The following is a 12,729-nucleotide window of genomic DNA, read 5'->3' on the forward strand; positions in this document are numbered from 1 at the left end:
GAGTAAAGAGTTAAAAGGAAAACAGCAAGAGAGAAAAAAACAAGACAAGCATTTAGCAGGAAGAGAAAATTAATAATAGGAAGCTTTTACCCATGTATTGTCTGTTCTAAGAAAGAGGTCAGGTTTCAGATCCTTTTGGGGACTTTGATGGCACAAAACAGCCTCATTAAAGAGATATTATCTCTATTCAGATACTTACATAGATGCTTCGATCCCTGCTGGGAAAGATTAGGTTCCTCGACTTGAGAACATCCTCCTTGGGTGCCTGCCTTTCAGCTTGCCTCTCTTTGTTCATGGCACACCCACACTGCACAAGTCAACATAAACCAGCTAAACACAACAATGATCAACACAACTTAGTGAATACAGATTTATTATTTCCAATGTATCACCCTTAAGTGGAATGCAATAACTATAGATTGTTTTTAACTGATACAAGGTCAGTCTTCCCCACAATAGAACATTTTTGGGAAATTTCTAAATATTCTTAGCCTTTATAGGCATTTATATGTATTCTGTCCTTACAAACAGTGATAATTTAATATAATCTGGCATACAGAATCCTCCATGGTTATTTGCATCTCTGGCAAAGATGTGTCTAAAAACACTTAGACCCATGTAAGGTAGGCTTTGTCATGCTAAAAATACCACTCTCTCACATATACCTTCCTCTGTGTAAGACAACAAAATAAATATTTCTCCTAATCAAGCTGTGCTTGCTTCATTTCTAGTTGTTCCATTATTTTGTTTAGTTACAGCCTACTTTAGGTGAGTAGCTACTGTCTTGTAGCCCCATCCTGATTTATGAAAACATATACCGTATATAGACCATTTTATTTGAAAAGCACACATTGTTTCTTTAAAAGTTGTCCTGTTTTAAAGAACCTGAAGAAAATGGGGTAATGAAGGAACGTAAAACGTGAAGGAAGACGGAATTATTGAAAATGGTCCTAAAATACTAAGATATAAATTAATTATCACATGTTTTCTAAGAATTGTTAGTGAGTCTGTAATTCTGCTACTGCTGATGCTTTAACCAATGTACTTAAAAAAAAACATTTTTTGTTGTTGTTTCATGTAAAAACAGTATCAAAGTTTAAGATTTGAAGGAAGAGAGTTAAACCGACCAAAAAATTGAGGCAAGGGATGTCTCCTGGAACGGCAGAGCTGGGAACCCACCCTATAGCCAGGCCAAGAGTTTGGGATTGTTGGTGAGTGCCCGGTGGGACCTGGCCGGGCCCAGCCCGAACCACAGCCCGAACGAGTGGTGCAAGGCCGTCCTCCAGTGGGCTCATCACCTGCAGGAGGGATCTTGAGGGGCCAGTGTAAATAGGATTGTGCAGCAGGCAGCAGTGATCCAATCCGGGGGCACTTAGACTGGCTATGGGGACGAGGAATCTCAGCTCACCAGGGACGTGATGCATAGCGTGGGTTCTCTGCTGGGGTACTTAAACACCTAGTGACACCTGGAGGGATATGATAGGAAGGAACAAACCACAGCTCTGAAACTGAGCGGTGTTTCATTTTTGGACTTCTGTGCAAGTCACAGATTGTCCATAATGAAAATCATGTTCAGGCATAAGGATGTCCATCGATGCAACTGGCACCAGGACATCCTAGGCCGGAGGTTGATGATCGACTTTAAAGTCTTCTGAATTTTGGCAACGTCTTGGACACTCAGATGAAGAGAAAGGCAAAGCCTTCCACTGAAAACCACCTGCTGGTGAGCTGGATGTGCTGGAAGAGGAGGGAGTCAGACAGACTCAGCAGGCCCTCGGTCAGGGATCCCACCTCTGGGAGAGCTTCTCCCACATTCTAAGTGCTCCATGTTCTCCGCTGTGTTGTCGATTGCCACCTGTCATTGTGGCCATAATGTCTGAAGACAGTGGTAGGCACCAGCAGAAGGGGATGCTGTCAAGTTGGAGTAGGAGTCCTATTAGGCCTGGTAGAATTATGGTGCTTCAGTAGTACGGCGTCGGGAGCCCTTTACTAGCAACCATCTGGTCTCTACCAACAGAGCGGAAGCCTAGTCCATATTTCATGCATTAAATCAGACATGTTTCCAGTGCATGTTGGACTCCGCCATAGCTGCCCTCTGTCACTGGTCCTGCTCATAACCTTTATGGACAGGATTTCTCTGCAAACCCAAGGACCGGAGGAGGTCTGGTTTGGGGATCAGCAGATCTTGTCTCTGCTTTTTGCGGATGAGGCGGTTCTGCTGGCTCCCTACTGACAGGACCTACAGCATGCACTAAGGTTGTTTAAAGTCGAGTGTGAAGCAGCCAGGCTGAAAATAAGCTCCTCCAAGTCTGAGGCTATGGTTCACGACATGAAAAAGGTGGGCTGTACCCTTCAGGTAGGGAGGGGCAGGGACTCTCCTTGAGATTCCCTGCCTCAAGTGGAGGAGTTTGAGTATCTTGTCCTGTACATAAGTGAGGAAAAAATGGAGGAAGAGGTTGAAACATGGATCAGTGCAGCTGCTGCTATAATACAGATGCTGCACCTGTCTGTGAAGACAGAGCTGACCAAAATGTCAAAGCTTGCGACTTACCGGTCAGTCTACGTTCCTACACTCACATGTGGTCATGAAATCTGGATTCTGACCAAAACAAAAAATCACAGATACAAATGGCTGAAATTGGCCTTCTTCGCAAGGTGACTGGGCTCTTCCTTAGAGGTCAGTTGGGAGGGGCTCGGAGTAGAGCCGCTTTTCCTCCATATTTAAAGGAGTCGGTTGAGGTGGCTCAGACATCTTTTTCAGATGGGTACCTCCCTCGGGAGGTGTTCCAGGCACTTTCCACCAGGAGGGGGCTCAGGGCAAGACTCAGGGTGCGCTGGAGGGACTATGTTTCTTGGCTGGCTCTGGAGTACCTCAGGCTGCATATACCTCCTCCAGCAGAGACAGAAATCTGGGAGACTGCTGCCCACGTGACCCGGCTGAAGCGGGAGAGGAATAGTACGAGGCAGAGAGTTACACTTGATTTTGATTTGGCCTCACATCCTGAATATGCAGAGGGTAGGGTCCATCTGCCCCCAGCCATCCTCACAACCTTTTACAGAAGCATTCTGACCAGCTGTCTCACTGTGTGATGTGGAGGCTGCAGCACTGCAGACTGGAAGAAGGTGAGAAGAGTGGTGATAACAGCAGAGAAGATCATCTTTACATTATCTTAACATTATCAATGATACCTCACACCCCTACCATGGGCTTTTCTCCCTGCTGCGCTCTGGGAAGAGGCTTTGAAGCATCCGATATAGGTCCAGCAGAGTCCGAAACAGCTTCTTCCCCACCACCATCAGACAGCTGGACTGGACCATCAGAGGTTGGGTACATTGTGGTCATAAAGGGATGGACATGGTCAGCAACAATACTCAGGTAGGCTGTGGCGTTGCAACGATGCTCAATTGGTACCAAGGGGCCCAAAGAGTGCCAAGAAAATATTCCCCACACCATGACACCACCACCACCAGCCTGAACCGTTGATACAAGGCAGGATGGACCCATGCTTTCATGTTGTAGATGCCAAATTCTGACCCTACCATCTGAATGTCGCAGCAGAAATCGAGACTCATCAGACCAGGCAACGTTTTTCCAATCTTCTATTGTCCAATTTCGATGAGCTTGTGCAAATTGTAGCCTCAGATTCCTGTTCTTAGCTGAAAGGAGTGGCACCCGGTGTGGTTTTCTGCTGCTGTAGCCCATCTGCCTCAAAGTTCGACGTACTGTGCGTTCAGAGATGCTCTTCTGCCCACCTTGGTTGTAACGGGTGGTTATTTGAGTCACTGTTGCCCTTCTATCAGCTCGAACCAGTCTGGCCATTCTCCTCTGACCTCTGGCATCAACAAGGCATTTCCGCCCACAGAACTGCCGCTCACTGGATGTTTTTTCTTTTTCGGACCATTCTCTGTAAACCCTAGAGATAATTGTGCGTGAAAACCCCAGTAGATCAGCAGTTTCTGAAATACTCAGACCAGCCCTTCTGGCACCAACAATCATGCCACGTTCAAAGTCACTCAAATCACCTTTCTTCCCCATACTGATGCTCGGTTTGAACTGCGGGAGATTGTCTTGACCATGTCTACATGCCTAAATGCACTGAGTTGCCGCCATGTGATTGCCTGCTTAGAAATTAAGTGTTAACGAGCAGTTGGACAGGTGTACCTAATAAAGTGGCCGGTGAGTGTACAATCCAGCTCTGCCTTATACCTTTGCCTGGGGTCATTGCAAAAAAAAAAAAAAAGAAAAGAAATCATTCATATGTGTTTTTGGTAATGAAGATCTGAATGACAGATAAAAATATAATTAAAATAATATAATAATAATTTAATTTCATTGATCTCACATTGGAGAAATTTACCTCGGCATTTAACCCATCCCATTGGGGAGCAGTGGGCTGCCATTGTAGGCTCCAGGAGAACAATCAGGGGTTAGGGGTCTGGCTCAGGGACCCAGAGTGCAGGCTGAATCGGGTACTTGCAACTTTCTCAGAGGACAAGCGCACTGCTCTAACCACTAGGCCAACACTCCCTTAAAATCAAGGCTAGATTACATTTAGGTATTAACATGTAAGGTTTAGGAACAGACTGACATAGTAAGGCAATAAAAGTAAATTCTTGTGCGTTCTCATGTGCTCGTGATTTCAAAAAACGCCATGACATTCCAGACAGTGTTATTTTTCTTTGTCAGTGGAGAAAACTAATCTATAATTCCATACACTTTTATAGCTCTGTATCTAGTGTGTATAGTCTATCCAGTTTAAACCAATTATCCATCAAAGTTTCAGTACTGGGACAATTTCCCACACAGTTTTTATCACAGTGATTTATTGGTTGTTTTCTTTTATCTTTAGTGGGCTAAATGTAACTGGAAAGTATGAGGAAAAAGATTTGTCAGCCATCAAACACCAGCCATCTTCTATGGTTTGGTTTGTTGAAGCAGCAGCTTATCTACCACTGAGAGGAAGTGGTTAAATAAGCTCATCAGGAAGGCAATTTCAGTCCTAGGATGGCCCCTGGACACAATGCAGGTGACGGAAAACAGAAAGACTAGCAAAAACAACATAATTGTTGGACAATGTCACTAATTAACTGCGAGAAGCTACTACTTAGTAAACTCCCTTGTTAAAAGTGTTGCAACCTATTAAGTAGTGTTGTCATTGGACCTTCTCCCAGCAACTGTATATACATCATTGCTACATTGCTCCACAAAAATTGATGATGTATTTTTGCAGGTAAAAATTGCAATGTAAGCTTTGAAAAGGTTTACTATGTAATCTGCGGGTATGACATGTGATCTTATATCTGAGTTTCTTTCTAGTTATGAAATAAGATGTATAGCAATGGCACAGATTTTAATGAACATTATGAATTTTGACTGAACACTATGTGAACTTGACAAGATAGTTTTTTTTTTTTTTTTACAGCATGCCTTGACCATGACATTAAGCGAAGGGGGGTTAATGGCAACATCAAAACGTAGTACTGTGAAACAGCAGGATGTTGCATATTAAGACATTAAGAGAAAAAAGACTCATAATGCTGGTCTGTGCTTTAGCACTGAGCTCAGTGCCCAAACATTTGCTTCTAAGATACCACAATGCAATCTACTGCCACATCTGACATTCACATGAGGCCCGATCTTTGTTGATGACCTCAGAAAGCTCTTCATTCTATTTAAGAGATTTTCAGTAAAAGGACTGTAGGATTATAATTACAGGAAAGATTTATCAAATAAGCTAGAACTTGGTCTTATTTTGTTCAGTTTTCCTCTCATTTCCTCAGGATCTGGTCTTGGTTGATGTGAATTAGTATTTTTCTGGAAAGTAATGAAACAAAATGAACCCATAATTGACACTGACATAACCAAATAATTAGCAGTCTGAATTAGATCCCATATTTATAAGCGAATGTTATTAAAGCCTGAGTCATAAAATCATGTTTGCACATTTTCTTAAAGGATTCTCTGGTAAAGAGCATGAAGTCATCCAGGGCCCTGGAATAGCTCAGCAGCTCCATACCATTTCCACTGACAATATATTTGTCAGCATATTGCTCACTTATAAAAGGAATTAGCTATAATTGCTAGATAATTGCAGTTATTCAATTCTTTGGTTACGCAGTTACCACACAATAAAAGTGACAAGTTCCTAGGAAAAGTAACCATGTAGTAAGATTTGACGATCTAAAATCTAATTTAATTCAGATTACTTTCCTAATGTTGTAACATTAAATATATCTGTGATTTAAACAATGAAATATAAGATGTTTAACACTAATAAGTGAGTTAAATAATGTAATGGTTTACATTTATTTATAATTCTAAATCATTGTTCTCTAACTTTCAAAATTATAGGGTGTAAGTAAGACAAGCAAGCCAAGACACCTAGAAATGTAAATGAATGTATGTAGATAAGTTTAATATTTTGTTCAATGTTTACAATAAAAGAAAAGAAAACAAGTTAGATGTTTTAGATCTTAAAATTTATGCACAACTGGCTTTGAAACACAGATTTTTCTTTTCAAGCCATAAAGTGAAAAAAACGCACTGTAGTTAAATTAAATAGTGGACACACATTTTAAGGCAACAGTATATATAGTGCACCTCCAGTATCATTGTGTTAATAAGAGTAACAGTATGCCATGCATGTGATTTCTGAATAACACTGAAGAAGTAAAGCTTAATGTTTTGTAAAACTAAGGCACAAAATTTTAAGCTTCCAGACTCGATCTTTACCTGCTGTGTTGTTGGTCTCAGTCTGAAGCAATCCATTTTATGCAACCACCTACCTTTGACGTTCTCAGACAACCAGGGTCACACTCTCTTTCAACATCTCAAAGCAAACTGAAAATATCTTTCTTAGCAGAGAGTTTGAGTTTATAAAAGGTTACTTTAATCAAACGAGTTATACTAACTCGCTCCAGTGATGTAATTTCTGTAATGCTTTATCAATAGGAGAAAAGTCATCATTTAAATAACTCCATTAATAAAACAATAATGTGTATCCAATGCTCATTCCAAAAAAAAAGAGAGAAAATTGAAAACAATTGAAGTTTGTTTCCAATTTTGAAGACATTTCACTTCCCATACAGGAAGCTTTTTCAATTCAAAACATCCGGAATAGCATTGAAAACGTCGAAAACTTTGGACTCAATGCTATGCCTGAGTTTTTTAATTTAAAAAGCTTCCTGTATGGGAAGCGAAATGTCTCCAAACTTGGAAACAAAGTCCATTGGATTGTTTTTAATTTTCTTTTTTTGGAATGACTATGACCTGGATGACTGAGAATCATGTATCCAATGCTCTTATTTCTCACTCTGAATGGAACATATATGGTCTCTGTGTTCATCAATTAAAAAAATTTTTTTTAGCTTATTTATTAGACTGTCTCCTGTGCTATTTATGGTCAGCAGAACAAAAATAACACAAAAGCTCTTTTGGGAAATAATAAAGGGCATTAGGTTTTTGCCTTGAGGTTAGAATTTTTGCTTAGTGTCTTTCTGGTTGTTTGATGATTAATATAAGTAAAAGCTTGGGCGTAGCATCTGATCAGACAGGGAAACAGATCATGTCAAATCATAGCAATTACAACTTGTTGAAATAAATGGGTTGCAAATTGCTTGCAATCTTTCTGCACACATCCACTTTTGGAAAATAACCAAAGATAAATATCTGGACTGCAAAGTTAACTGGTCAAGTTTTTTGCTGTATAGGTTTGCCTGGAGCAAAGGTGCGGCTGACTTGGACACTGACAAACAATAAAAAATTTCAAAAATTATGCACTTTATCCATAAAGGAGTCCAGGAGTACAGCAAATACACAAAATGAAACAAATATCTCCTTGGAGCTTATTTGAGCAGCAACTACAGTTTACTGCCTGGCTTGTTTATGCAGGGGGTATTTCTGGTAATACTCCCATGGCTATTCAGTCTCACCAATTTGGTGGTCTGTAGAGGGAACCACAATACAGCTAGTATGATAAAAAAAAACAACCAAAAAGGATTGGATCTTGTAGAGTCAGATTCAATTGGTTTCTGTTGGCCCAAAGATGTTACTGATGGTTAATTTTTTGCCTCTTTGATTTAATGTTGATGTACTCTTAGAGTGATTTTGTTAGGCCTGCCTCACCTACAACATTCATCACTGTTGCATGTTTCGTTATTTCTGGTGGCTCTCAATATGGTTTGTGCCAGAGCCTTAGAAACAACTTGAGAGACATTTCCAGGCAGCCAGATGTCAATGTTCTTTGGTTTTTTTTGGCTTCCCTTGAAATTTTTGGGTGATCTGGACATGGTGGCTTGCATTTTCAGATCTTCTGGATCTTCTTTTTATTGTCATTTCATTCAGTTTCCAAAAGATTGGTCGGATGAAAGTTAATTAATTGAAAGGACAAACTAAAAAAAACCCAAGAGAGACGATTATTGTTTCACAGAAAGCTGGGTTGGCCTTTAAACAGTGCTTAAGTAAATCATTACGGTATTTAAAAACCTCTTTAATTTACTCTGTCTGAAATTAAAATCTGTTTGATGATCTGAAACATTAAAGTTTGAATGAAAATCAAGAACAAAATAAATCTTTAAGAGTCAAAGCCCTATAAATAAGGGTAAACAATTTTATGTGGAAAAAGGGAACTTGGTGAAAGATAAAGAAGATGGAAGTTCAGGCTTTTAGAAAACAAATAACTGGCTTCTTTCCTCAAGCCCTTTGTTCATGTTTATGGATGTTTAAAATTTGAATGTAGGGTAGAAAGAACACCAGCAGGTTCCAGAAGTGGTTTAAAGCCTTTAAGATTGTAAAGCTGCTGTCAAACTCTCCTACACTTCTAGTGCTGAACCAATAAGGTAAACTGTAGAACCTGTAATTAAAACAAGACTCTTATTAAAGAATTAAACGTTTACAATGATTACAGAATTTGCATGTCTTCATTACAATAAAAGAACTAAGCTGCATGACAGATGAAATTGGAAACAAAACTTTCAAAGTCACCTTTATATATTTATATCCCCACTTTCAAGAAAGATACCATAAATATTAACATCAATAAATAAACAGCCTTTGCATCACTGCCTCGACCTAATCAGGATCATTATACAGCTTGTAAAAAAAAAAAACAAGTGTGGGAAGTCACAAAAAAAGTGTTTCTCATTTCCGTCGCGCTCTGCAAAGTTAAACGGTAGAGATCAGAGAGGGTGTTTCATTGAAATATTAACACAGGTGATCAAAAAGTCTCTAAGGCATCCTCTGGAATAGCTCTGCTAACACTTCTTCAACCTGCAACAGGCAACCTGCTCTGTGTCTCAGACTGCTCGATGATTTAAACCAGCAGCCGTTAAAAAAAAAGAAAAGCCTTCCCTTAATTTGTCCCATGTGCCTGAAGAGAAGAAACAAGCATGAAATTGTCAAAAAAAAAGTTGCCTCCTAGCTGGTGTGTCAGTAATGGGACTGCTTTGCGACAAAATGATTCATATCAAGGAGAGATAGCAAAGGTCATTGGGTGGAACAGAGTTTTTTTTTTTTTCTTTAAGTTTTTCCAGGTGTTTGTGGCCAAGAAAGGGGGAAAAAATAGTACACTTCTTTGAGAGAAGATTACTAGAATTAGATGGTAACTGGTGCAAACTTTTTTATTTGTTAGAAATCAAGATGAATGAGCCCAGTGACCCCCACCCCCCCACCTCCCTTCTTCTTTTATGCCCCTAGACGCTGGCCCTGCACAGGATAAAATGCAGGACTGCTCGGCCAGTACCGGCACATTGAAGATGACTGACTGACTGCACACAGCAGAGCGTGAGGCCGGTAGATTACTGCTTTGCTGCCCTATGCTAGCTCTCTCACACACTCACTGCCTGCTACTCACTCTGACACACACACACCCACTGCCTCCCTCTCTCACTGTCGCAGACTTACACTGGGTCACTCCCTCCCATACTTGCTCCCTCTCCATTTCTCGCAGTGTCATACACACACACTCCCGGGTATACACACACCGACACACACACAGAGTCAGTCATCAACAACTCTCATTCAACTCTCTCTCAGCCACGGGTGAGCAGCTCAGACAGGCAACTTGTTTCTATCCAGCTGGAAAGAGCAGAGCATCGCAAGGTGCACACACTCACCCTAACATCAAGACCAAGACTCATTAAATTAGACTAAACTCAAAAAACTTGCACTCATGCTTATCCTTAAACATCCTAGGACTTTGTCCATTGAGCAGTGAGGAAGACATCGAGGAGCAAGAAGGAGCTGTATCAAGGATGGACTTAAGAGAGTGGAGCATGTTTATGGAGCAGAACAAGTGAGTTCAAAGCAAAAGATGACAACCAGAGAGAGACTTTTGGCAATTTTGACTCCATGGGAACGTCCAGCTGTTTAACTAAAAGTGGAGACTATCAGTGACAACCAGAGGATCTGCTGTGATTGCCATTTCCATCCCTTCCATCTGCAAGACTCCCACCCTCCGCACTGATATTGCTTGATCATCAGCATGTCTACAGCTTGCACAAGGTGCACCTTGGGAGCCTGACCCACCATGTACAGATGGACGTCATTTGCACTTCATCTGTGCCCTAAGCTTAACTTCAGATCCACCACCGCTGCAACCTCGACTAGAACGTTCGTCCCCCTTCCTCCTGCATCCTCCTTTACCCTGATATGGCTCTCCCTGCTCCTATTCACCACTGGCAGGGCCACAGGGGCCTGTCCTCCTAGAGCAGGGCATGAGCCCCTTCAGGGAGTGGAAAGCGGCATAAACTGTTCATGGACTTTGGAAAGGCACACGCGTAGTTACAATCACCTGGAGGGTGACGTCAGACTCCGGCGGCTTTATTCAGCCAACAAGTTCTTCCTCTGCATTGACAAATCCGGAAAAGTGGATGGCACTCGGCGAAAAAACTATGCTGATAGTAAGTAGCTGTTCTGTTCCTGAAAAAAAAAAACAAGGCTTATTATATCTTGTGACATCTCCACTTTTATGACCGAACTTTGTCATCTGATCAATTTTATAGTGCATGGGAATCTCCAAAGGTTACATTACCAGAGTGCTATTTCTGTTGTTTTGAATCATGAGAGGCGTTGCTAAGTAGGAACGGAATACCCTAGTGTGGAGATAGACTAATGGGAGAGCAGGCACTGAGGAAAGACATTGAGCATCAGTTGGTGCTGCATATTAAGGTTGGAAAAAAGCCTCTGTATCATTGCCAATTAACTTGTCAGAGGTGTGTAGAAGGTGCACCAGGCCTTAAGTAAGCTGGTATTAACTACAGCAGGGGTGATGTTTCAAGAAAAGCAAACACAGATTAGATTTTGTTGTTCACAGGTTATCCTCTTAGTAATCATAATACTTTTAGTCTGTGGGGTTAATTTCCATTAGAAAAACATTTCTCTAAATGCATACACTGCAAATCTAATATATCTTATAAGAAACAGCTTACACTTGGAAACACTGGACGTCAGCAAATTTAATGTACAGTTTATTACCTGTGCAAAAAAATATAACATAGTCAATAAATCCTAATTCCAGGTCAGTTTACGTCTTTACCTGTTTGCCCTTTATTTTTTTTACCTTATCATTTTGTTCTTCTCTAGTCCCTTGTTACCTTTATATTCTGTTCTATAATCATGTATGGGTAATTTCAATATCTAACATTCTGATTTTATAGTTAGATATTTGGGATTAAACTATAAATATGTAATTCAAAGAAATGCTTTAATTTGACATACACTTTAACATAGAGGCGTAAGATTATGTTACATCCTTTTCCTATCGACTGTAATACTCATTATTATGGTTGAGTTTTAAAATAGATAATATATGCTAGAATATTACTTCTGACCAAACTCTTGTTGGTAAGCAGTATCTGCTGTTCTCATAGAACTATGTTCTCATTTAATAGAAAGTCTTTAGATAATTGGATATTGAAATGGTAAAAAAAACCAAACATCTGGTGCCATGTTGGTTTCTTTTCTTCGAAACATCCAGTCAAGGACTATCTGCTGAAACCTAATCAAAACTAGAAAACGTTGATCTGGCCAAGATCTGACATCCCTCTAACTTAGTTATAGAATGGCTTAAAAGAAAAGACAGGCCTGTTTGTTTTGCTTGTCCCCAGATTTAAACTAGTACTTGAAAATGTATGATGAAATATGTATATATATTTATGGATGTGCTCATCTTTAGAATTCAGTCAGGTGAAAATATATTTAATTTCCAGAAGAGTTTGTATTGCACCCTGACTCCATAATACCATTTCCATTATTTGTTGTGCTGTTCCTGTGATGAGCAAGCTGATTCTTCTGGAATATCCCTGATCAAACCAAACAATTCGAAGTTGATGATACTGAGTGCCACAAAATATTCCTTACATTACATTGCATTAAATGACAATATGCTGCAAGCTGTTCCTCTGTATTTTGCCTATTAAAAGCTGAACAAACCCCAAAGAACCAAAATTGGCCATGATCTGACCTCCCTCTCCATTAGTCACATGCTTACCGAATGACTGGATAGCTTTTAGAGACATATTTTGCCTTTGACATTAATATTTATGTATTTGGTTGTTATTACCTTTTTTATACAAGTAGCTGAGTCAGACTTTTTCCATTTAGCTATTGAGGGAAAAGCAGCTGCTTGGTTGGGATGACAGGTCAGTCAGTCTGCTTCCACTGCTTCCCTGAGCAGACTGGCAGATATTTATTTACCTGTCATTAACAGTCACCTGGCAAAGTTTTTTTAA

The 12,729-nt window shown here is 40.3% G+C and overlaps 1 protein-coding gene across 1 annotated transcript in view; it reads left to right on the plus strand.

Annotated features, from left to right (window-relative positions):
* The first annotated feature begins 9,838 nt into the window (after window positions 1-9,838).
* The window catches only part of fgf22 (fibroblast growth factor 22), a 35,457-nt gene continuing 32,566 nt past the window's right edge, over window positions 9,839-12,729 (plus strand). Inside the window, exon 1 of the mRNA XM_015398702.1 lies at window positions 9,839-10,899. Within this exon, the coding sequence (XP_015254188.1) occupies window positions 10,527-10,899 (373 nt within the window). The 5' untranslated portion in view covers window positions 9,839-10,526. The remainder of the gene's footprint in view (window positions 10,900-12,729) is intronic.

The sequence above is a fragment of the Cyprinodon variegatus genome, unplaced genomic scaffold, assembly GCF_000732505.1.
Source record: "Cyprinodon variegatus isolate N-32 unplaced genomic scaffold, C_variegatus-1.0 Scaffold954, whole genome shotgun sequence".
In the NCBI taxonomy this organism is placed as follows: domain Eukaryota; kingdom Metazoa; phylum Chordata; class Actinopteri; order Cyprinodontiformes; family Cyprinodontidae; genus Cyprinodon; species Cyprinodon variegatus.